General features: G+C 43.9%; 1 protein-coding gene across 2 annotated transcripts in view; it reads right to left on the reverse strand.

Annotated features, from left to right (window-relative positions):
• The window catches only part of LARS2 (leucyl-tRNA synthetase 2, mitochondrial), a 315,249-nt gene that overhangs the window by 117,460 nt on the left and 170,371 nt on the right, over positions 1-27,418 (reverse strand). For both annotated transcript variants that reach the window (XM_075316613.1, XM_075316614.1), the window contains exons 8-11: positions 10,749-10,856; positions 8,757-8,916; positions 7,275-7,379; positions 5,019-5,134 (exon numbers count right to left, since the gene is read on the reverse strand). In XM_075316613.1, the coding sequence (XP_075172728.1) occupies positions 5,019-5,134; positions 7,275-7,379; positions 8,757-8,916; positions 10,749-10,856 (489 nt within the window). The remainder of the gene's footprint in view (positions 1-5,018; positions 5,135-7,274; positions 7,380-8,756; positions 8,917-10,748; positions 10,857-27,418) is intronic.

Here is a 27,418-nt window from a genome sequence, read left to right on the forward strand (position 1 = left end):
TGCGGATTTGACGCGGATTTGACGCGGATTTCGTTGCGGATTTCGATGCGGATTTTGATGCGGATTTTGTCCATTGTACTCTATTGTGTTTCTGAATAAAGCTTAGTCTGTTTTGAAGGAAAAAAAAAGGCCCTTTATGTCATTTCCTGTCCCAACCCTCCTTTCTTCTCCATTATCCATTTTGTAATAAAGGGGCAGAAATGTTTAAAGGGAACCTGTCGCCACTTTTTTTGTAAAAAGCTGCGGCCAACACCACTGTGCTCTTATATACAGCATTTTAACAGGCTGTATATAATAACCCAGTGGTGGTGGCCGCAGCTTACAGCCAAAAAATGTGGTGCCATGTTCCCTTTCACTGGTATTTTTAAAAAAAAAAAAAAAAAAAAATGTGCTCCGCTGTATTTTCACTGTCCAGCCCGATGCAAGCAAGCAACTGAGGGCTGTGCTTCTCAGCGGGATAGAGCTGAAGCATTCTCTGCCCCTCCCGCTGAGAAAAACAGTCCTCAGCTGCCCCTGAAAATGGCGGCTTCGTTGTGAAGCGCCATTCTCAGGTGCTGTACCGAGGCTCATCCAGCTGCCCTGATGCATTTGGCTGGCTGGGTAATATATTACGGGGTTAATGCCAGTTTTCTGCAAACTGGCACTAAGCCCGAGGTTCATAATGTCATGCCTGTGTAGACACGGCCATTATGAACCTCCGTTTGGTAATAAAGAAAAGAAAACACTTTTTGAAAAATTTTATTTGAAAGAAAAACACACAAACATCCCTGATTGCCATCTTTATTACTCCCTGAATCCCCCGACGATAATCCATGACAACTCCGAGCCGGGCTCCGATGTGCACCCGGCTGACCCGGGCACTGACGTCAGCCGGTGACAGCAGCCGTCAGTGTATTATTAAATGCTGCACAGCTCTCTTCCGGCAGCTGGGAACGTCTGACATCAGAGCCCTGGTCAGCTGACTTAATTCGCGAGTGCGGGCGGGTCAGCTGACTGCACACCGACCAGCTGATGTGCCGGGCTCTGATGTGCACTCATGTGACCCGGGCACGGACGTCAGGCGGTCCCAGCAGCCGGAAGAGAGCTTTGCAGCATCTCGAACACTGACGGCTGCTGGGACCGGCTGACGTCCGTGCCCGGGTCACATGAGTGCACATCGTCAGCTGTCGGTGTGCAGTCAGCTGACCCGCCCGCGCTCGCGAATTAAGTCAGCTGACCCGCCCGCGCTCGCGAATTAAGTCAGCTGACCAGGGCTCTGACGTCAGACGTTCCCAGCTGCCGGAAAAGAGCTGTGCAGCATTTAATAATACACTGACGGCTGCTGTCACCGGCTGACGTCAGTGCCCGGGTCAGCCGGGTGCACATCGGAGCCCGGCTCGGAGTTGACATGGATTATCGTTGGGGGATTGAGGGAGTAATAAAGATAGCAATCAGGGATGTTTGTGTGTTTTTCTTTCAAATAAAATTTTTCAAAAAGTGTTTTCTTTTCTTTATTACCAAACGGAGGTTCATAATGGCCGTGTCTACACAGGCATGACATTACGAACCTCGGGCTTAGTGCCAGTTTGCAGAAAACTGGCATTAACCCCGTAATATATTACCCAGCCAGCCAAATGCATCAGGGCAGCTGGATGAGCCTCGGTACAGCACCTGAGAATGGCGCTTCACAACAGAGCCGCCATTTTCAGGGGCAGCTGAGGACTGTTTTTCTCAGCGGGAGGGGCAGAGAATGCTTCAGCCTTATCCCGCTGAGAAGCACAGCCCTCAGTTGCTTGCTTGCATCGGGCTGGACAGTGAAAATACAGCGGAGCACATTTTTTTTTTTTTTAAAAGAATTGTGAAAAAAGACCTGGGATCCTGTTTTGCCAGCTAAAAGCAAGCAGCCTGTAACTAGCTGCTTTTAGCTGGCAATCCAGAGTCCGGACACAACACGACTACACTGCCACTACTCTACACTACAAAATGGTGAAACTTCCTCTTCCTGAACTATCCTACATCACTTCCTGCGAATTTGTTTGCGAGATCCGCACCAAATCCGCAGGAAAAAGAGCCTGTGGGAACAGACCTGCGGATTTCTTGCGGATTTTACACCTTGCATTGACATGCATGGGAAAAATTCGCAACAAAATCCGCAACAATAATTGACATGCTGCAGATTTTTCCGGATCAAAATCCGCGGCAAATCCGCCACGGAAAAATCCGCAGCATGGGCACAGCATTTCCAAAATGCCATTGAAATGGCTTGGAAGTGCCGCTGCTGCAGATTTTCGGCAAATCCGCGGTAAATCCGCGGCAAAATCCGCGGTAAATCCGCAGCGTGGGCACATAGCCTAAGGGTATGTGCCCACGCAGCAGATTTGTGTGCAGATTAGCTACACACAAAACTGCATGTTTTGGCAGGAAAAACGCAGCAGAAAAAACGTGCTTTTTTATCATGTTTTCTCTCATGCATTTTTTCATGCGTTTTTTTCACGTCATGGCGATTGTGGGGGTTCCTGTGTTGTACCCTCATGATCGCCGCCAGGTGTCTGGCTTATGATACAGCCGAGACCCGGCTCTCACTGCTAGAAGCGATTCCCATGCCGCTCCCAGTAGTTTAACCCCCTAAATGCTGTGATCAATCATGATTGCAGCATTCAGGAGGCAGGGAGAGGAAACGTTTACAATCGGGTCCCAGTAATGCGCTCACAGGGATCCGATCGCTGATATTGGAATCCCTCGGTCGTCACCATGATGACCCAGGGTTACTGAGCTACAGATCACCTCACAGACCATGCTGGATGCGAGTGCAACACTGACAGATATAATCCGCTGCAGTGATCGAGCATTACAGTGGCTTATATCAGTGATCAAATGCATGAAAAAATGCAGAAACAATTGACAGCCTGTAGATTTTTTCTGCACCAAAATCTGCAAGGAAAAAATCTTGCAACATGTGCACAGCAATTTAGAAACTCTCATAAACTTTGCTGGGATGCATTTTTCCTTGCAGTATTGATTAAAATCTGCAAGAGAAAAATGAAGCAAAAATGCAGCGTGTGCACACGGCCTAATTGGGATGCCTATTTAAATCACCTGATTATGCTCCCAGTTTTTCTCTCTGGCTTGTGTGATATCCCAAACTGTGGACAAGTGGCATTCTCCCCCTTCTTTCTCACTGTTGTGCAGGATGTGATACTTCCTGTCCCATTATCTGCCTGCTATCTGTACTCTTCCCTCTCTCACTGTTTCTGAAGAGATCATGTCTTACATGCTGTGCAGCAAATATTAAATTGTAAGTGGCACAGTGGTGTGTAAGTGGCACAGTGGTGTGTAAGTGGCACAGCAGTGTATGTTATCTGTAAAGACAGGACATAATCACAGCATTACCTTATATCAGTATTCCCCAACTTCACTCCTCAAAAGCCACCAACAGATCATGTTGTCAGGATTTCCTTAGTAATACACAGGTTATCGTTCCAATACCTACACAGGTGATACTTCCATCACCTGGGAAATACTAAGGAAATCCTGAAGACATGATCTATTGGTGGCTCTTGACAATTGGAGTTGGGGAGCACTGTCTTACACCTTGTAATAGAGGGGTATGCAGGCAGCTATACATAGAGATAAAATCCGTGTAAAGAGTAAGCAATTATGAAAAGACTGTTCCTTAAAGGGAACCAGTCATCCAGAATTATGCAATGTAAGCTGAGGACAGCATGCTGTGAGGGTTAAAAAAAAAACCATCTGTGTTTCTCTTATCTGTGTGCAAGTTATTGGTCACGTGCAGAGCAGACCAGCATTCCCCCTGCTGTGATAGACACCTCAGAATCAAAGCACGATTGATCTCTATTGAGAGCCTGGTGTGGGAGAGGACAGCTCCCAGCTCTGCTACACTCAATTCTGAGATAAAGTTAGAATGGCTGCACCCTGTAATCTAAGTTAAACATGGATAGTTTCAGAACACTCAATTCTGAGATAAAGTCAGAATGACTGCATCCTGCAATCTAAGTTATACATGGTTAGTTTCATAATCTCTTTGCCTACAACATGCCGATCTCAGATGAAGTAGCAAAAACCTGGTGACCGATTCCCTTTAAAAAAGGGTATCCCACCCACAATAAACCCTGGCAGCAGGAAAATAACTAAACTGAACAGAAGTATGCAAGATTCTAAAAATGCTAAATTACTGTATCTACTCTACTTCTGAACTTTGAGGGTATTATATTGTCAGTATTTGGACCTATTTAGGAATGTTTTTTATTTATTTTCTTTAGGCTCGAAATACTACTTTTAGAAATATCTATATGCTATCACTTTTCTGAAATGGTTTTGTAGTAAAAAGGATTGTCCGATAGAAGAAAAAAATTCAGATATTGTTGTGCTTAAATTAAAAAATGGAGGGATACTCCTCTACTAGCACTCCCATGGACTCAGCACAGGTTTTTCAGGAACTGATGTCTGCTACATTCAGTGCTGAGAGAACTATTGAACGCTGTGATTGGCTGAGAAAGTCAGTTGGCTAGAAGAGTGCATCACTTGACCAAGGGGCGCTGGAAGGCAAGTATGCTGCTGCTTTTTATTTAAGTGCATCCATGCATGAAAAATAATATTTTTCTAAATCAGACAACCCTTTTAAATTCTCAACCCTATCCCCAGGATCCCAAGTTAAGGTGAAGTCACATAAGATTCCAATCATTTTTATTTCTGTAAATATTGCAGCTTTATTGAGTTTTTCCAACTAGACAGATTTTTTTTTCTGAATGCTGCGAGCATATATATATGTGTAATAGATATAACAATTGTAGTCATGGTTAAATATCAGAAAGTAGTAAAATAAAGCCCGGTCAACACATAAACTGGGAAGGCAGGTACAAGAGGCATAAAGAAGGATCAGATCAACACAATAATGCAGTTCATTATAGCAGTGCGGTACAAGGCTAGAGAAACGGAAATTCCACAGAATAATACATTGGCAAAGGTTCATTATTGGGAATATTGAATTTCTAATTTTAAGAAAACTTCCATTTCCATACCTTTGCAGAATTTGTTATCCTCTCTGTACCATCTTTAAGTGCCTCTATAACCTTTGCATAGGAAACATTCAATGCATCTGCCAACATGGCATCTTCTACATTTGTACTTGGAATTCCTGTACATAAAAATATCTGTATTATGAATATGAAAAAAGATCAGAAAGAAAAAAGATTGGTTAACACAGCTATAAGTTTTTAAATGAGAGAGATAGTATAAGGTTACTCTAAGGAACCCCACTTACAGTGCCTTGTGAAAATATTCGGCCCCCTTGAATTTTTCAACTTTTTCCCACATTTCAGGCTTCAAACATAAAGATAAAAATGTTAATGTTATGGTGAAGAATCAACAACAAGTGGGACACAATTGTGAAGTTGAACTAAATTTATTGCTTATTTTAAACTTTTGTAAAAAAGAATAAACTGGAAATTGTGGCGTGCAATATTATTCGGCCTCTTTACTTTCAGTGCAGCAAACTCACTCCAGAAGTTCATTGAGGATCTCTGAATGATCCAATGTTGTCCTAAATGACTGATGATGATAAATATAATCCACCTGTGTGTAATAAAGTCTCCGTATAAATGCACCTACTCTGTGATAGTCTCAGTGTTCTGTTTAAAGCACAGTTAACATCATGCAGACCAAGGAACACAACAGGCAGATCCGTGATACTGTTGTGGAGACGTTTTAAGCCGGATTTGGTTACAAAAAGATTTCCACAAATTTATACATCCAAAGAAGCACTGTGCAAGCGATCATATTGAAATGGAAGGAATATCATACCACTGCAAATCTACCAAGACCCGGACGTCCCTCACACCTTTCCTCTCAAACAAGGAGAAGACTGATCAGAGATACAGCCAAGAGGCCCATGATTACTCTGGATGAACAGCAGAGATCTACAGCTGATGTGGGAGAGTCTGTCCATAGGACAACAATCAGTCGTACAATGCACAAATCTGCCTTTATGGAAGAGTGGCAAGAAGAAAGCCATTTCTCAAAGATATCCATAAAAAGTGTTGTTTAAAGTTTGCCACAAGCCACCTGGGAGACACACGAAACATGTGGAAGAAGGTGCTCTGGTCAGATGAAACCAAAATCGAACTTTTTGGGCACAATGCCAAACGATATGTTTGGCGTAAAAGCAACACAGCTTATCACCCTGAACACCCACTGTCAAACATGGTGGTGGCAGCATCATGGTTTGGGCCTGCTTTTCTTCAGCAGGGACAGGGAAGATGGTTAAAAGTGATGGAAAGATGGCTGGAGCCAAATACAGGACCATTTATGAAGAAAACCTGTAAAGCCCGCTTTACACACTACAAGATATCTTACGATGTGTCGGCGGGGTCACGTTGTAAGTGACGCACATCCGGCATCGTAAGGTATGTTGTAGCATGTGACAGCGACGTGCAATTGCGATTGAACGAAAAACCGTTCATCGCATGCACGTCGTTCATTCCTGACGAATTGAACGTCAGATTGTTCATCGTACCCGGGGTAGTGCACATCGCAGTGTGTGACACCCCGGGAATGATGAACAGATCTCACCTGCCTCCTGCGGCTCCCGGCCAAGAATGCGGAAGGAAGGAGGTGGGCGGGATGTTTACGTCCCGCTCAGCTCCGCCCCTCCGCTTCTATTGGCCGGCTGCCGCGTGACGTCGATGTGACGCCAAACATCCCTCCGAATCCAGGAAGTGGACGTTCGCCGCCCACATCGAGGTCGTATGGTAGGTAAGTATGTGTGACGGGGGTTAATCGTATGTGCGGCACGTTCAACAAATTGAACGTGCTGCACATACGATGGGGGCGTTGCAAATCGCATACGATATCGTATGCGAAATTGCAACGTGTAAAGCAGGCTTTAGAGTCTGCAAAAGACCTGAGACTAGGGCGCTATAAAGTATTAACTTACAGGGGACGAATAATATTGCAAGCCCCACTTTTCAGTTATTTTTTTATAAAAGTTTAAAATAAGCAATACATTTTGTTGACCTTCACAATTGTGTCCCACTTGTTGTTGATTCTTCACCATAACATTAAAATTTTTATCTTTATGTTTGAAGCCTGAAATGTGGGAAAAGGTTGAAAAATTCAAGGGGGCCGAATACTTTCGCAAGGCACTGTATGTCTCCAGAATGTATGTGTGCTACACATGCAGTAGAACATATTCAATTACTTTAATTATATCTAAAAATGCTAAGAAGCAAAGAAAACTTTTTTTTAATATACAGTTTAAGATCCACACATTAACTTACCAATTTTACAGTCGAGGTATCCCTCAAACTCACATTTTGCGGAGATGAGGAGGGGGAGCTCCTGTTTGGTGAACAGATTTATAGCTGATACACGAGTGAGACAATCTGCAAAAACATCAAAAGATCAACAAGGGAAATCAGGAATGCTATTTCATACACATAACCCACAGACATGAATATAACCCCATAATTCTGTGGCACGTAGCATAGTTTATTCATTTAGTAATTTGCAATTATCCTTCTGGAAAACAAATGAGCAAAGTCCACATGAGTATTTTATATTTTTAGCTAACATACTGTAACTGTATCATCAAGTATAGCATGTTAACCAGGTAGTGTGTATATGATCCACCAATTATAATTTACACATTTGCCCGGCAGAGATTTGTGGCAGGCAGCCGCAGAGAACTGATCTGGATGCCGGTGAGAAATTGCTGAATCTCTAATATGCACCCTTGAATTTGACACTATATGCATATTCTACGTATGCTCAGCTTTACATTGGCTCTGTCTCAAAATGAAACATATTTAATTGTTTTATTCTGTACAATAAGGGAAACCAAACAAAGTTATAGGCTTGGAAAATAAGGCCCAAATGCAGATAAGGGTTAACATTTTTCAAAGTTTCATTTTTGATATAATGTTTTCTTATCTCGTATGCAATGTCCTGTGAATAGGTGTGTTATAGGTAGTATACTGGGAAAGGCATGATAGCTAAAAGTTATTAAGACATATTCCTGAGACCGGGCGGTTTGTGGAGCTTCCAATAGGAACTTTGCATGGAGTGTTACTTTGAATGTAATAAACCTATAAGAAATGGTATGCAGCCAAACTTAAGATATAAGTAATCATTTATTAGTTCATATAAATACAAAGTGAGTAGGTCACACAAAGAGGGCGATAGACACAGCAGAAGAAGGCTAAAAATGCATAATCCAGTGTGAACAGCTGGAAATAACATACAACAAACCAATGACTACGTCAATCTCTATATTGGGCAGGTTGAGAGCAACAAGATAATGAATGGGAAATGTAACAAAGTGTAATAAAATGTAATTACAAAATGCAAAAAACTCATAATTAGATGCCATATATCCAAATAACAAGTAGGCACCCAAATGTTCAAGCTGCATAATAATATGTGTCTGCACCTAACCATCTAAGTCTCCTCCTGCTGGAATGGCACAAACCCCAAAATGCGTTTCGGTATTGTTTCTGGACAGATTTTCAAACCGTTTTCTCTGAAACACTGGATTGTTTCAGAGAAAAACGCAGACCAGCTGAGCTCTTATTCATTCTGCCTGTTGTTTGGGCAGCATGAATCGACTGACTGGTTCCTTTAACATGTTTTAACAATATGCTTTCAATAATATATATACTTATTTATTCTATTTTGGATAAATTAAACTTACCTAGGTAAACCTCTAATAATATGTGTTTCTTGCCTAAAATAAGTATGATACAAAATGATCCATAACTTACCTTTGCCTGCGACAAACGCTTCTTGTAGGGCTTCTTTAACCTTACTGTCCCCATGCAGTAATCTATGGTTTGGTAATATAGCAATATGAGATGCACCATAAATAGCCTCTGGGTTAAAGGCATAGGCAGAAATCTTTTCTCCAGTTTCATCATTGTCCACCTGCAAAAAGATAAAAGCAGACTGTCATGTTTAGAGCAGCGTTCTGATCACTACGGATGGAAATCTGCTATGTGCTGGCATTAATACATACATATCTAGTAGAGATGTATAGTAGATGGGTACACTCTTGCTCTTCTACTTTGCTACACACAGGGTAAAGTTGAAGCAGAAATGTTGCAAAATCTAATATATAAAGCTGATGTGTATGTGTGTGTGAGTGTGTGTGTGTGTATGTCAGCTAAAGGAATCCGTACCGTCGCATTTACACTCACAAAAGTCTACACAGGCACGCCATTTGACTCAGGGAACGTAATAGACTATGTTTTGATAAGAAAATTTAACCCCGCGCTTTACAGTTACTCTCCAAAAAACCTGCCTCCATTAAAGTCAATGGAGCTGGGAGCTACAGGTCATTAATAGGAGTTGTGATTGATTGTTATAGGAATGAAGGACATTGTTAGTATAAGAAGCTTATGTGTGAGGTAATATGATGTCTGTGGGGAGATGGATAGAGAGACACAAACTGAGAGACAAACAGAGACAAACAGAGACAGGCAGAGAGACAGGCAGAGAGACAGGCAGGCACAGACAGACAGAAAAAGAGGCAGACAGGGAAAGAGACACAGATAATCAAACAGAGCCAGATAGGAAAAAAAATCCAGATAGAGAAATAGACAGACAGAAAGACACAAGGGGAAAGAGACAGACAGAGGCAGACAGGGAAAGAGACAGACAGAGACAGACAGACAGAGGTAGACATGGAAAGAGACAAATAGACAGACGATGAACAAAAGGTAGACAGAGACAGACAGAGAAAGAGACAGACTGACGAAGACAGGGAAAGAGACAGAGACAAATAGACAGAGACAGACAGGGAAAAAAGGCAGACAGACAGGGAAAGACATACAGGTAAAGAGACAGACAAAGGCAGACAGGGAAAGAGACAGCCAGACAGAGACAGCCAAAGAGATAGATAAGGAAAGAGAAAGCCAGACACAGACAGCCAGACAGGGAAAGAAACAGACAGGGAAAGAGACAGAGATAAAAAGACAGGGAAAGAGACAGAGACAAACAGACAGAGAGATAGAGAAAGAGACAGACAGACACACAGAGACACACATACAGATAGAGAGAGACAGACAGAGAGATAGAGACAGACAGAGAGACTGATACAGAGACAGACAGAGAGATAGACAAAGACAGACACTGATAGGAGATAGACAGACACACAGATAGACAGAGACAGATATGGAAAGAGACAGACAGATAGAGACAGACAGACAGACAAAGACTGGGAGAGAGACAGTTACTATCCCAGTCAAAGTCGGGTACTACAGATAGTATATATATAAAGTAATATATAATGTAATTTACCAGGTTTCAACGACATTCTGATCACCCCATCCTTCTAGATACTTTTTAAAATGGTCTAAGGCCCTGTGTGAACGCTGTGTTTTTTTTACGCGTTTTTTAGGTGCAGTTTGTTGCCCAAATCTGGATGTCTATCCATGGACAGAACGCGTGCCTATTATAATATATGGGGCTGTTCACATGGATATGCTTTTTGTGGACCATGTGTCACAGATCAAAATCACACCTACAAGTCTATGACTTGGAGAAAGTTATGGACAACACACAGGTGCTGATTGTAGTGAAGTTTTGCAATTTGTTTTTTCATATCCGATCATTCACGAAGAGGTAAAATCTGACAAACTGCTCAAACAGTGATGAAACTCAGACCAAAACACTGATGTAACGCTGAACATTTTTTTGCACATGTGAAAAATCACACATCTTAATGGGGCCTAATAAGGAATAAAAAGTTTAGTTACCTTTAACATGCAGTCAAAAAAGCAGCCAGTGCAATCACCAATCCAGTTAGCTTGCATGCTCCTCACACCGTACCATTCAGGGAGATCTGCTAAAGCTTCTTGCATTGCCTGCAATAAACATGAAAAGTAGCACAAATAAAAGCCAACATATTCCGAAGTGCTTTACATACATCAGCAATTTAGCTGTTTATCAAAACATATTCAAGATGCAGAAGTACATATTCTCAGCTTTAATTTGAGTGTATTCACATCCTAGTAGAGTAAGGGTTTAGGAATTACATCTATTTAATATGTAGCTGCCTCTTTTTTAAGGGACCACAAGTATTTGGACAATTATCTCAAAAGCTCATTAATAGGCTGTATGGGCTATACCCTCATTAATCCATTATCAATTAAGCAGGTAAAAGGTCTGGAGCTGATTCCAGGTGTGGCATTTACATTTGGAAACTGTTGCTGTGAACCCACAACATGACAGCAAAGGAGCTCTCAATGGAAGCGAAACAGATCACTATTAGGCTGAAAAAAACAGATAGCAGAAATGTTAGAAGTGGCCAAATCCACAGTTTCAAATACATTCGGCAAAAAAAAAGTCCACTGGTGAGCTTGGGAACTCAAAAAGGCTTGGAAGTCCATGGAAGACAACAATGGTGGATCGCAGAATCCTTTCCATGGTGAAGTAAAACCCCTTCACAACAGCCACCCAAGTGAAGGACACTCTCCAGGAAGTAGGTGTTTCAGTATCTAAGTCTACCATAAAGAGAATACTTTATAAGAGCAAAAACAGAGGGTAACCATAAGGTGCGAACCATTAATCAGCCTTAAAGATAGTCCAGATTAGACTTTGCCAGCCCAATTCTGGAAAAGCATTCTTTGGATAGATTAAACTAAGATTAACCTGTACCAAAATGATGGGAAGAAGAACGTACGTCTTGCAGTGGCTCATGATCCAAAGCACACCACATCCTCTGAATAACATGGTGGAGACAGTGTGATGGCCAGGCATGCATGGCTTACAAAGTCATTGGGCCACTACTATGTATTGATGATGTGACTGGAGACAGAATTCTGAGATGTACAGGGCTATACTTTCTGCTCAGATACAATCAAATGCAACATGCTTCATTGGACAGTACAAATGGACAATGACCTAAAGCATACTGTGAAAGGAACCCAGAAGTTTGTTTTTTTATGAAAAAAAGTGAAATAATCTACAATTGTTAAGTCATTCACCAGACCACAAAGCCCATAGGGCATGGATTTCACGTGCTTAAGTCAAAACGTAAGGCAGAAAGACCTACAAACAAGCAACAACTGAAGTCAGCTTCAGTAAAGTCTCGGCAAAGCATCACAAAGGAGGAAACCCAGAGTTTGGTAATAGACTTTAAGCAATCATGGAAAGGATTCTCTACAAACTATAAAAATGAATATTATCTTTATGGTAAAGTAAATTTGTCCAATTATTTCTGAGCCCTTGAAATGAGGAGGCTTTGTAGAAAAATGGTTGCAATTACCGCTTAATAGGATATTTTTGCTCAACCCCTTTAATTAAACCTGAAAGTCAATAATTCACCTGATTTATAGACAACATATGTTTTTTCAATGTACGCTTTTACTAGTTATATGAGATGCAATATATTGTCTCTGTATTGATTCTTGGTGGTTTAATAAAAAAGATCTGATTTAAAAAAAAAAAGAAAGTCAATAATTCAATTGCATCTCAGATGTTTCTTTTTAAACCCCAAATAGTGACATGCAGAGCCCAAATCACGAAGATTCGGTCTCTGTCCAAATATTTCTGGATGTGTATTGCTGTATTGCAGAATATAGTATATGCATCAAACTATCACAGGTTCCAACTCCTTAAGTGGGCTAAAATATAAAGTAAAAAATAGAAAAAAAGTAGAAAAATGAAGAACTTTTTTATATATATATATATATATATATATATATATATATATATAAATATAATCAAATTACAACTTTTTCTCAATTTTATTCAAATGTTTCTGTACACAGAGCTGTGTGAAAGCTATTTTTTGAAGGGTGAGCTGTACTTTTTATTTGTACCATTCTGGGGTTCATTGGACTTTTTGATCGCTTTTATTTTCAATGTTTGGAGAGAGACGAGGTGACTATAAAAAAGCAATTCTGGATTTTTTCCGCTTTGCGCTCACATTGTGGGAAAAATGCAGTAATATTTTAATAGTTCAGACAGTTGTAATTTAATAGTTCAGACAGTTATAATATTAAATGCAATGATATCTTAATAGTTCAGACAAAGCGATACTAATATGTTTAATTTTTTATTTTTTTTTATTAACAAAATTGAGAAGCTGGGTAATTTAAGCTTTCATCTTTTGTGTTTTTTTTTTTTTTTAATTTTTAAAAATTGAAAAATATGACTTGAAAATACTATCAGTTGATCACTTGTCCAATGCACGGCAATACTTATGCAACCTTGTAGATTGTAAGTCCATGAGGACAGTTCCTTTTCTCCTCTGTACCAGTCTGCCATTGTTAGCTTGTCCATCATAATTTATATATTATTATCTACTACATCTGGGTGTCCGCCTCCATAAAGCGTATACTCAAGATAATGGTGCACAACAGAGCACAAGGTGACTCTGTCTACACCATTATAGTCAATGGCCATGTTGTCGCATATGTCCAAAACCCGTTTTGATTGGGGTTCAGACGGAAGCCCAGATGGGGCCACTGAACAGAGAACAGAAAGCAATGTGAAAGGGGACAAATCTGGGGCTTCATTAGGACCATGGCTCCATGACAACCCAACAATCATGATGCAGATGGGCTAAAGGGGGCCCTCTGTGTAATCACTTAGAGGTCATGACCACTACTGTGCAACACATCTAAGGGATGAAACTGTTGCGATCATACTGGTTCAGATGTAGGAGATTGTCAGCAGTATAACACAGCTGGCACCTGACATGTATGGAGGAACCTCCAGGCTTCTGAGCTGCTCCATACATCTCTGGCACACATGATGTATATTACATGTCACCAAGGAATTATCAGTGTTTTTAAATTTTATCTCAAAATTACTATCCTCGTCATTTGTGATTTTGGGATGACAGACTCCCTTTAATTCAAATTTACCTAATACTTTATCTTATTTTCTCTGATAATCTAGACAACCCCTTTAAGGTTTTAAAGTAGAATAAATTACTGGTCTTCCAGGTCTCAGTACTATTTGATATTCCACCCAAGGCTGTCTTAGGAGGATTCTTGGTTGTGTGAGCTGAGGTTTTCAGCCTTCAATTCAAAATGTTTTTTGAAACCATCAACAATTCTGCCTTTGACAGCAAGACTTGAAGAACACCTCCATGCATGTAAAATCCTATGTCTCGATGGAATGGGTGAAGGAACTAAGGACATGTCCCTGGAATGCCAATTGTAGCTTTTCAAGAGGGTGACGTAAATACATGGCACAGTAATAATACTTTCTATAGCAAAGAATATATGCTGTCTGATGTTTACATCAAAGAGGTATATACTATAAGAGAAGTGCACTTAATAACAGTAAGAAGAGGCAACTTGAAAGCTTAGATGAGAAAAGAACCAGATCAGATCAGTTGCATTACATTTTTTTGTACTGTTTTATTGAAGCAGCAAAGCAACATAATGTTGTCAAATGTATAAGCAGATACAAAATTGTCAGTTTTTCTGATTTTCTCTGAAACTATTTTAGAGGGCACCACTTCCAGGATTAAATAATCCAACAATATAAGGATAAGGGATCACCTCAACACACCAAGAAAGGCATAAAGAAAAAGGCAGGGTGGTGTCCAAAATGAGGGATACACCTTTAAGTACAAATATTGGTCTTTATTATAAACAAAGTGGACACAAACACATTAAAATCACTTAAAAAGGCATAAAAAGCCCCCAATTTCCTTGTTTGATCCCTGTTAGGGACAAACACCCCCATGGCTGTACACAGAGGTCACACTATACAGGTAAATTTAAACAGGGCTATGTTAATATGTATACAAACAGGAGTCACTCAAAAATAACTGTATCATAGGCATGAGTATACGATAAATGTTACATCAAACATGGATACATAGAGAAATGACAATTCCCACATACCCATAGATCATTAGCAGCACATATCTATATATATAATTGCCTTATTCTGTCTGTCTGTCTTGCTCCAAAATTGTGTCGTTACAATGACAATTTTCGGATTGGCCGCCGGGCTCGGCCTGGCCCCGCCCACCCCCACGGATTGGCCGCTTGCCTCGGCCTGGCCCCGCCCCCCGCATGGATTGGCCGCTCGTCCCGACCCTCCGCACGCATCGACCGCTTGGCCACGCCCCTTCCCCCGAATTCAAACGAAGCCCCGACTCCCCCAGCCCAGACATAACCTTGCGATGCTGGGATCGTGACAGAGCCGGTGTACGCTGGTAACCATGATAAACATTGGGTAACTATAGGAAGCGCTTCGTATCATGGTTACCAGCGTACACCGGTGCGGTCAATAATGAAGTGTCATGCAGCGGTGAAAGAGTAAAAGACACTGCAAGACACTTCATTATAGGCAGCAGGCACCCCCAGAAGAGAGAAGACAGAAGAAAGAAGACCCCGCAGTCATACTCACCAGACGCCGACCGGGAGCAGGTGAGCGCATCAAGGTCCTGCAGCGGCGGAACACACACACACGCACACACATAAGAACAGACACAGACACATCAGATCACACTCACTCACTCTCACACACACCTCAGATTGCATCCACACAATCACAACATCCGGCGATATCGCTTACTTCTCGGCGGCGATACTGTGCGTGCAGTGACCTTCCAGGACCTGCCAGAGGATCACATGGCCGGAAGCATGTGGTATCTCCGGATGTTGTGAGTGTGTGAGCCCGTATGTGCGATATCGTCAGTGTGTGTGTGCGTGTATGCGATCGGATGTGTGCGTGTATGCGATCGGATGTGTGCGTGTATGCGATCGGATGTGTGCGTGTATGCGATCGGATGTGTGCGTGTCGGCAGAAGGCAGAGGAGCACGGCGTGCAGCACAGCTGCTGGGACCGCCCACCACCGGAGGGAACAGGGAGAAGTGGGGTCTGAGTGTATGCAATCAGATGTGTGCGTGTATACTGTCTGATGTGTGACTGTGGAGCACGATGGGGAGTGCACAGCATGGGGGATGGAGCATGATGGGGGGTGCGCAGCATGGGGGATGGAGCACGATGGGGGGTGCGCAGCATGGGGAATGGAGTACGATGGGGAGTGTGCAGCATGGGGGATGGAGCACGATGGGGAGTGCGCAGCATGGGGGATGGAGCACGATGGGGGGTGCGCAGCATGGGGGATGGAGCACGATAGGGGGTGCGCAGCATGGGTGATGGAGCACAATGGGGGGTGCACAGCATGGGGGATGGTGCGCAGCATGGGGGATGGAGCACGATGGTGGGTGCGCAGCATGGGGGATGGAGCACGATGGGGGGTGCGCAGCATGGGGAATGGAGTACGATGGGGAGTGTGCAGCATGGGTGATGGAGCACGATGGGGGGTGCGCAGCATGGGGGATGGTGCGCAGCATGGGGGATGGAGCACGATGGTGGGTGCGCAGCATGGGGGATGGAGCACGATGGGGAGTGCGCAGCATGGGGGATGGAGCACGATGGGGGTGCACACCTTCCCCCAAAACACACACACACCGCCACACGCGCAACACACCACACACACACTGGGAACCACAAACACCGCCCTACACAGACACCCACACACACAGACAACGCCGCACACACACAACACCCAACACACAAACATCGTGGCATACACAAATATACGCACATACCGCGCAACACACACACATTGCACAAAACATACCTCTCCCCAAAACACACACACGCACCCCACACCCACACAAACCGCGCAACACACAGCACCACACAGACAACACTGCAGACACACAGCGCTCAACAAACAACGCAACACACACAACACAACACACAAACAACACCACTCTCACCCCCCGCCACACCCAGACAACACCCAGAACATGTACAGCGCCCTACACAAACACTTGGCAACTACACACAACACCATCTATATATATAACAAAAATCATACATTAACTACACAATACGTAAATTCTAGAATACCCGATGCGTAGAATCGGGCCACCTTCTAGTAAATAATAATCATATATGCAGTCCAGATAATAGAGATCCCTGTAAACAAAGCCCAGATACTACCAGCCTTAGCTGGATTTACCAGATAGTGTCCCATGTGACAGCGATACACGTGGGGAACCTGTAATCCCACCCTGGCTATTTGTTGCTATGGATCCCACTATTTGGTAAATCCAGCTAAGGCTGGTAGTATCTGGGCTTTGTTTACAGGGATCTCTATTATCTGGACTGCATATATGATTATTATTTATATGTGCTGCTAATGATCTATGGGTATGTGGGAATTGTCATTTCTCTATGTATCCATGTTTGATGTAACATTTATACTCATGCCTATGATACAGTTATTTTTGAGTGACTCCTGTTTGTATACATATTAACATAGCCCTGTTTAAATTTACAAGTATAGTGTGACCTCTGTATACAGCCAGGGGGGTGTTTGTCCCTAACAGGGATCAAACAAGGAAATTGGGGGCTTTTATGCCTTTTTAAGTGATTTTAATGTGTTTGTGTCCACTTTGTTTATAATAAAGACCAATATTTGTACTTAAAGGTGTATCCCTCATTTTGCACACCACCCTGCCTTTTTCTTTATTCTTTTTCTGATTTTCTCTTTATAGGTATATTTTTGAGTAAAATGTAAATTATTCTTTTATTCTATAAACTACTGACAACATGTCTCCGAATTTCCAAGCAATACATTTTGCATTTATTTTCTGAAAATAAGAAATGGTCAAAATATAAAAAAAAAAATGCATTGCTTTCAGACCGCAAATAATGCAAAGAAAACAAGTTCATAATCATTTAGAAATAACAATACTAATGTTTTAACTCAGGAAGGGTTCAGAAATCAATATTTTGTGAAATAACCATGATTGTTAATCACAGCTTTCATGCATCTTGGCATGCTTTCCACCTGTCTGTCACACTGGTTTTGGGTGACCTTTACCACTCCTGGCGCAAAAATGTAAGCAGTTCTTCTTTGTTTGATGGCTTGTGACTATCCATCTTCCTCATGATTACATTCCAGAGGTTTTCAATAAGGTTCACGTCTGGAGATTGGGCTGTCCATGACAGGGTTTTGACGTGGTGGTCTTTCACCCACACATTGATTAACCTGTGTGGCATGGTGCATTGTCCTGCTAGAAAAAACAGTCTTCAGAGTTGAGGAACATTGTCTGAGCAGAAGGCAGCAACTGTTTTTCCAGGATAACCTTGCATGCGGCTTGATTCATACGTCCTTCACAAAGATTAAACTGCTCAATTCCAGCCTTGCTTAAGGATCCCCAAATCATCACTGATCCTCCACTAAATTTCACGTTGGGTGCAAAACACAATGGCCTGTACGCCTCTCGAGGTCTCTGTCTAACCATTAGACGACCAGGTGTTGGGCAAAGCTGAAAATTAGGTAAAGGAAATTCAACAAACATCTTGGTGTAGTGTTATTATTTTACTAGCGGAAACCGAGTGATTGAGATAGGTTTGTCCAAGTGGAGAATAAAAGCCAGCTTTAAGTCGCTGCCAGGGGCCTCTCACTATACTAAGAGCAATGACTGAAGCCATGCTGGGGCCACCCCCAACACTGAAAGCCCGAGGATGCCAGGAGGAATAAAGTTCATTTCATCCCAGCGGCAGAGCTCTTGGTGCCGGTGCCAGGAACTTTCATAATGCTATTAACCTGCAGATTAACCCCATATTTGCAAGTTAATAGCAGGTTTTTTACCTGTAAAGTTCCCTTTAAAGGGAACCTGTCACCAGGTTTTTAACACCTAATCTGAGAGCAGAATAACATAGAGGCAGAGATCCTGATTCCAGCGGTGTATCACTTACTGGGCTGCTTAGTGTACGTTTGGTAAAATCACTATTAATCAGCAGTAGATTATTAGGAGGACTATTTGGCATGCTGCCAGGTAGTCCAGCATATTCATGAGCTCTGTATAACTGCTAGATCTGCAGCAGAGAAAACATTGATTTTATCATACCGACAGCAAACAGCTCAGTAAGTGACACATCACTGTCATCAGGGTCTCTGTCTCTACATTATGCTGCTCTTAGATAGGGTAGTAAACCCTGGTGACAGTTTATCTTTAACTGCCAGTGATCAATCTCGCAAAAGCTATCCACGGTTAGGACAACGCCAGTACAAAATTTAAATAAGCATGAAGAAAAGACACCCAGAGGCAGCAGAGGGGCAGGAACAGAGATGGACCCGTCAACCAGTCGTGCTCCAGAGGCCCGCCACAATGCATGAAGATATGAATAGAAGCTTTAAACATAGATTAGAGAAAATATATCAATGGATTTCTTCAAATCCAGCATCATATTAATCAATAGGACAATGCCAATGTGGCCCTGTCTATACTTTGCTTAGTAAAATGCTGCTGACAGGATCTCATTAAAGAGCAGTGTGGAGGTGTGTACTGAAAATTAAAATCCAAGATCGCATCTGCCCCTGTGCTGACGCTACCCCCTCTACTACGTACTAGCAGCGTTTTACATTGACATAGCTAGTGCTTAACAGAGAGGCGGAGCCAGCAAAAGGGAGCTGGTGCCATCTTGCAATCTGAGAAGACGCAGCTAGTGGTTTTTGGATGGGGCAGTGCCAACACAGGAAGGGGGTGCCAACTTTAAAATTGAGGGAACGCAGTCAGCAGGAACTTAAAGGGGGTGTTATAAGTACAGGCAGAAGGTTCCAACTTTGAACCTTCAGTGTGAAAGTAGCCAGTACTTAGCATAGGGTCCGGCAAAACCAAAAAGGATCAGGTTCCATCTTTGATTTTGAGCAGATGCAGCCAGTACTTATCATAGTGAACAGTCTATTTTGGACTCTGAGGTTCAGGCAGCACCCTAATCTCTACAAGCCAGGGATAGCTCACTAAGACCGACAACCAAGAGACAATGCCCTTAGCCCTACAACCCAGGGACAGTAGCCATAGCCCTACATCCCAGGGATAGCGGCCTTAGCCCTGCAACCCAGAGATAGCTCTCTTAGCCCTACAACCCAGGGACAATGCCCTTAGCTCTACTAAGCAGGGACAGCGCCTTCAGCCCTACATCTCAGGTATAGCTTTCTTAGCCCAACAACCTAGGGACAGCATCCTTAGCCCTACTAAGCAGAGACAGCGGCATTAACCCTACTAAGCAAGGACAGCAGCATTAACCCTACAACCCAGGGACAGCGGCCTTAGCCCTACAACCCAGGGACAGCAGTCTTAGCCATATAATACAGGGACAGCAAACTTAACCCTAAAACCCAGGGACAGCAGTCTTAGCCCTACTAAGCAAGGACAGCGGCCTTAACCTTACTAAACAAGGACAGTAATGTAAGACCTACTAAACAGGGACAACCCTCCTACAGACCTACGACCCAGGGACATCTCTCTTATAGTCCTACCTAGAGACAACTTTCTTATAGCCCTACTTCCTAAGAACAGCTGTCAGCCAGTACTTAGCATAGTGAAAAGTCTTTCTTGGACTTTGAGGTCCAGGCAGTGACCTTATGCCTACAACTCAAGGATAGCTCTCTTAGCCCAACAACCCAGGGACAGCGCCCTTAGCCCTACTAAGCAGGGACAGCGGCCTTAACCCTACAACCCAAGGACAGCAGCCTTAGCCCTACAACCCAGGGACAGCGCCTTAACCCTACAACCCAGGGACAGCAGCCTTAGCCCTAGGAACCAGGGAAAGCGGCCTTAGCCCTACAACCAAGGGATAGCTCTCTTAGACAAACATCCCAGGGACAGCGCACTTTGCCCTACTAAGCAGGGACAGCGGCCTTAACTCTACAACCCAGGGACAGCGGCTTTAAGCCTGCAACCCAGGGACAGCTGCCTTAGGCCTATTAACCAGGGACAGCAGCCTTAACCCTAAAACCCTTAGCCCTACTAAGCAAGGACAGCGGCCTTAACCCTACTATACATGAACAGTGCTCTTAGCCCTACAAACTAGGGACAAGCTACTTATAGACCTACCACCCAGGGATAGCTCTCCTATAGTCCTACTACCTAGGGACAACTTTCTTATAGCCCTACTACCCAAGGACAGCTGTCATAAAGCCCTATTACACAGGGATAGCTGTTGGATAGCCCTACTACCGTAGCCCTAGTACCCAGGGACAGCTGTTGTATAGCCCTACTATCCAGTGACAGCTCTCTTATAGTCCTTCTACCCAAGGACAGCTGTCATATAGCCTACTGCCCAGGGACGGCTGTCATATACCCCTACTAGCCAGGGACAGCTGTCAAATACTCCTACTACCCAGGGACAGCTGTAGTACTGACCTACGTCACCGCTGGTGAGATGTCGCCTGCGGTGTATGTGGGAGGTTTTTCGGCCACTGTGTGCTGTTCGCGCATGTGCGGCGTGCTGCCTCCTGGATAGTAGCGTCATGGGGACATCACCATGACGCGGCTTGGGATTTCTATGTGGCGCTCTGCGCGTGCGGCGCCCTGCGGTTGGTGGCCTCTCCGCGTCACTGATGGTGAGCAATTTCATTGGATTGGTGCGGGCGGGCCTCCAGCCGTGGGTCGCTGCTTCCGCGCATGCGCGGTGCGCGCCGTAATTTACTACAACGCTGTTTAATTGTAATCAGCTGCCATTGAGCTATATAGTCAGCTCACTGACCCCTCCACTTCACTCCCTGACGAAGCGGGTGCGAAACGGTCGTTGGAGTGGCGTGGAGGGGTTGGTAGGTATTTACGGTTGTTAATGGGTATGGCCTGGATGTACCTTTGGTCTGTGTCTTATGTGGGTTATTAGGGTTTTCCCTATGTTTTTCATGATTATGCTAATATTTATCATGTGATTTTGCTCCATTTTTATATTGTTATCTTGACTCCATCTTGCCTTGTCCCATGTGCATTGATTACTTACAGGTCTTCCCTATGTGTTCCATGATTATGCCAATATTTCTTATGTGATTCTGGTCTATGTTCACATTGGTATCCTGATTTTATTTTACCTGCTCATTGGGATTTGGGACATCTATCATAGCTATTCAGGGATAATATCTCTGATTAAAAGAGCAATTCTTTATATCTATTTACAGATTGGAGCAGTTTTTTCTGTGATAATCTCAGTGAAAGCTGCCTCTATATTGATTTGTCTCGTATAAATTACATTGTACCATTATCTCTATAGTACAAATTCCTTATTGGACACAGACCTCAAAATAAATAAAATAAATACATATATCTATCATTTGACCACCTGGATATTACATATGTGTATTTTTCCCTACCTTCCCCTTTGTTTTTGTTCTTATCATGTTTTTAATTGTGTGTAGGTTTTTAACCAATAAAATTTCTACTTATAAATCACTTGTGATTGTTTCTGGAATATTTTTGTTTGGTTTTCTAGTAGTTATTTTGATATTCTAGATGGAATTTAAGAATATTTGGTATATCCTTCCATTTATAGGTTTTGCAGCTGTAGTACAGCCCTACTACCCAGGGACCGATCTCATATAGCCCCTGGTCAGTTTGTGAAATTGCAGTCGATGCTAGTACCGTATTGCATCAGTTTCTATTCCCATATGTATCCGTCCACCTGTCTCTGCTTTATACAAGCTGCCTCCTCTCCTTGCTTGTCCGCTGTCCTGTATACCTTTATGTCTTGGTCCTTGTTGATCCACATGTTGTATGTCAAGAAACATTTCCACCATTGTGTTTCACCGTGCTGCTCATGCAGATTAAGGCGGGCTTTGCACACTACGACATCGCAGGTGCGATGTCGGTGGGGTCAAATTGAAAATGACGTACTTCCGGCATCGCATGCGACATCGTAGTGTGTAAAGGCTCGATGATACGATTAACGAGCGCAAAAGCGTCGTAATCGTATCATCGGTGCAGCGTCGGCGTAATCCATGATTACGCTGACGCGACGGTCCGATGTTGTTCCTCGTTCCTGCGGCATCACACATCGCTGTGTGTGAAGCCGCAGGAGCGAGGAACATCTCCTACCGGCGTCACTGCGGCTTCCGTAGGATTTGCGGAAGGAAGGAGGTGGGCGGGATGTTTACATCCCGCTCATCTCCGCCCCTCTGCTCCTATTGGCCGCCTGCCGCGTGACGTCGCAGTGACGCCATACGACCCGCCCCCTTAATAAGGAGGCGGGTCGCCGGCCAGAGCGACGGTCGCAGGACAGGTGAGTCCATGTGAAGCTGCCGTAGCGATAATGTTCGCTACGGCAGTTATCACAAGGATATCGCAGTTGTGACGGGGGCGGGGACTATCGCGCTCGGCATCGCAGCATCGGCTTGCGATGTCGTAGTGTGCAAAGTGCCCCTTACTGTACATCCAATAACCAAGTTTTGGATGCTTCAATGACTTTAACCAAACTCTACTCATATTTAAGAAATAGAGAGGGGGCGTGGCCTGGCCATGGAGGGATAAAGAAGTGCTGTACATTAGCTCCTCAGCCGGCGCAGGGAAATACCATACAAGAGCAACACTTCAGGACCCCTAAAGACACGGATGGGCAATAGAAGGAAGAAGGAGGACCCCCAGCTCACCTCATCCCGCTCCAGCTCCCCAGACCAGAGCATTCGGAGGTACATGGTGCGGACACAGTCTGCAGGGCTCGCTCCCATAATGGCCGACACTGCGGTATCAACCAGAAGCAGCCGCGCGTCCTGCAGAGAGATGGCGGCGGCTGCAGAGAGGGAGGAAGCCGCACAGGAGATGCGGGCGGTGGAGGCATCGGAGACGGTGGAGGCAGCCCGGGGAGCGGTGAGTGCCGGCCAGCCCAGGGGTAATGGAGTAGCCGGGGCGGCCGCGCTGGAGGCCCAAAATGGCGCTGTGACGCCGGAGCCCTGCAGACAGGAAAGCAGTGGGGGAGGGCACCGAGTAATGCCTGAGGAGAAGCGGGCAGAGTGTGCAGGAGCAGACGGGGCCACAGAAGGACACAGTACAGAGCAGGCAGCAGGCTCTCAAGCCCAGACACAGTCTCTGTTGCAGCCAAATAAGATGACAGCTACCTCCTCAGCCCCTGATAAACCCCCAAATACTGACATGCCACATATAATTAGTCAGGAAGGGGTGCAAGGGGACCAAGATATCAGTCAGCTATGGCGGACCATTGGGGAGCTGAGTTCCCATATTAAAAACATCCCCACAAAAAAGGACATGGAGCAGTATATTTCCAGACTGGAGAACTCATACAAGGCTGAACTTTCTGGGGTTAAAGATGAAGTACAACAGTTGGGAGAAAGAGTCACAACAGCAGAGTCCACAGTTCAGGCTCTGACAGTAAAGGCAGCAGAACAGGAGGCAGGATATGCATCTCATAATATACAACTGCAGTATTTGGCAGAAATGCTGGATGATGCTGAAAACAGAAACCGGCGTAATAATATTAGAGTACGCGGCATTCCTGAGTCGGTTGAGCACACAGCCTTGGAAGGGACTCTATGCCACATTTTCAATGACATACTGCAAGTACCCAAAGACTCTCCTCTGGAGCTGGACAGGGCTCATAGAGCTCTGGGCCCTAAAGCAATGGATCCAGAATTCCCCAGAGACGTCATTTGCAAAGTACATAAGTGTAAGTTGAAAGATAACATCATGGCCCAAGCACGGAAACTGGACAATATATCCTTTAAAGGACAAAAGATTCTGATTCTACCTGACCTGTCCAAGTGGACTCTTCAGAAGAGAAAGGCTCTGAGACCCTTATTGGACATATTACGCCAACGGAACATACAGTACACTTGGGGCTTCCCATTCCGCCTGAGAGTCCGGAGGGCAGGAAGGATGCATGTCCTCAGTCACCCTGGGGGCATACCTGAGTTCACCGCAGCCCTCCAAATTCCTTCAGTGACAATTCGGGACTGGCCATTTCTGCCTCCGGGGGCCCCCGGAGGGGTTCCACCTAGAGAAGCCCCTCAGAGGAGGCGAAGAGAGGCGCCTATGGATTTCGGTTGAATATGGAGTCCCACTGAACGGGAAAAGAGACTTTGAATTGTCCTAAAGATAGTATACAATTAGGATAATACGGTTGAAGTTTGGAAGATGGCTTAATGTTATAGTTACAGTTATAGTCATATTGAAAAAGGGGTTTGGATTTGAAAGGGGAATAAGGGTAGAAAATAGCAGAAATAGCAGAAAAGGGGCAATGATTTAGTATAGAGGAGTCAGAGAGGTATATAGAATAGTGACATAGTAATACATGTTGGACCAAGTTTAAATTTATTCATAGATTAACATAGTTAATATACAGTTAATATAGATGGGAAATATATGATCAGAAAGATGATGCAGATCTGCGCCGGCGGGGAGCAACTCTCCCTGGAAAGACTACCGCACTTAAGGGGGTACTATACCGTGCTGGACAAGGTATAGTTAGATACAGCCTCCCCCATCAAAGTAGGTGGGTTGGAACACCAGGATATAGTTACTGGTGCCTTAGTCCAACACCACTTTCCCATACTTGGGAACAAGTTTTGTTGTTTTTTTGTGTTTTTTTTTTTTTTGTTTCTCTTCTTCCTCTTCTTCTTCTCTTCTTCTTCTTTATTTCTATCTCAACTTACTATTCTTTCTGCTATTCCTGGGGTTTCCTATACCCTTACTATAAATCTCTCAAATCTCATCTGACCTAACCCCTTGCTGATAGCTTCCCCGTCCATACGTGTCCTTCCCTTGTTCATCTAACGTCCAGAAATAGACATGGCGGAACTAAAATTTGGATCTTTCAACACAAAGGGCTTTAATACGCCACAAAAAAGGACTCAAATACTAGCTGAAATGCACAAACAGAAAGTTCACATATTGCTCCTTCAAGAAACACATTTTAAAGTGGGACATGTCCCAAACTTAAGAGACCTTAATTATATATCATGGTTCCACAGCGCCAACGCTGAATCTCGGTCAAGGGGGGTATCGCTGGCCATACACAGAAATCTGCCTCATTCTATTATAGACACGAAACAGGACGTAGAAGGCAGATATATTATAGTCAAGCTACGGATATATGACACAGTATATACGGTGGCAGGATGGTATGCCCCTAATACGGGGCAGACACAGACATGCAGGGCCTTTCTAAAGGTTTTATCCGAGTTCGCAAAGGGAATAATGATTCTGGGGGGAGATTTTAATTTGTCTTTGAATCCCTTAGTAGATACCTCGGCTGGAAGGAGCAACATTTCCACAAAGAGATTGACCTCTTTGAAGCGAGACATACATCAGATGCACCTTAATGACGTGTGGCGCAGCATGCATCCTACGGGTAGGGATTATACCTTTTATTCCACCCCTCATGACTCGTATAGTCGCATAGATCTATTCTTAGTGAGTCAGTGTGTTTTGGCTTGGAGACCGAATCCCACGATTGGTAGTATAGTTTGGTCCGATCACGCCCCTGTCTTTTTGGCCTTTGCCCCTCCAGATGGAAGGAAACGGGAGTGGACATGGAGACTCAACGATAATTTGCTCAAAGATGTAATTTGTATGAATGACATCAGGGAGACGGTAGGGGTCTTCATGTCCTCTCACGAAACGGACCCCACTTCGTTGCCACTGCAGTGGGAGGCGTTTAAGTGTGTCATAAGAGGGGTGCTGATAAAGCATGGGGCGCGTACCAAAAAAATAAGGAATATTCGCATAAAAGAATTGTTGGACGGGATTCATAAGTTGGAAACAGCACACAAAAATAAACAGTTGAGAGGAACACTAGCAGAACTTACAAAATGCAGAGAGGAACTAAGGACAGTACTGAATGAAAGATTTCTCAGATACAGGAACCATTATAAACGCTTCCTCTATCAGCATTCTAATAAATGCGGTAGATCCTTGTCCAACCTTTTACACCCCCGTAATCTCACCACATTGATACCTAGCCTGCGGAGACGGGGAGGAGGGGAAGTAAGCAATCCGGCGGAGGTCTTGGAAGAATTGAGGGGCTTCTATTCGGAATTGTATAACATTCAAGGGAGGTTCTCTGGCATGTCGTCACAAGCTTTGACTGAGCGCATTAAGGGGTACATGATGGACACGGCTTTGCCACCTCTGAAAAATGAGGAAGTGCAACAATTGGAAAACCGGTTCACAGAGGAGGAGGTGGGAGAGGTAATCAGGAATACTCCAAAGGGGAAGAGTCCGGGGCCGGACGGATTTTCTCCTACATTTTATAAAACATTTGGGGAATTGCTTACCCCATTTCTGACTAAGGTCTTCAATGCAATCTCAGAGGAGACTCCCTTTGCGGCTCAGTCACTGGAGGCACATGTCACGGTCCTTCCGAAACCTGGCAAAGACCCCATGATAGTGTCTAATTACAGACCAATATCTTTACTCAATGTAGATATAAAGTTATACTCCAAGATCCTAGCTAACAGGCTGGCTCCCCTTCTCCCCTCCATCATTGATACAGACCAAGTAGGATTCATACAGGGTAGGGAGGCGCGAGATAACGTCAATAAAACTTTACTGCTCATAGCGCACGCCAAAAGCACGAATCAACCCCTGGGAATATTATCAGTAGACGCAGAAAAAGCGTTTGATCG

The sequence above is a fragment of the Anomaloglossus baeobatrachus genome, chromosome 6, assembly GCF_048569485.1.
Source record: "Anomaloglossus baeobatrachus isolate aAnoBae1 chromosome 6, aAnoBae1.hap1, whole genome shotgun sequence".
NCBI lineage: Eukaryota > Metazoa > Chordata > Amphibia > Anura > Aromobatidae > Anomaloglossus > Anomaloglossus baeobatrachus.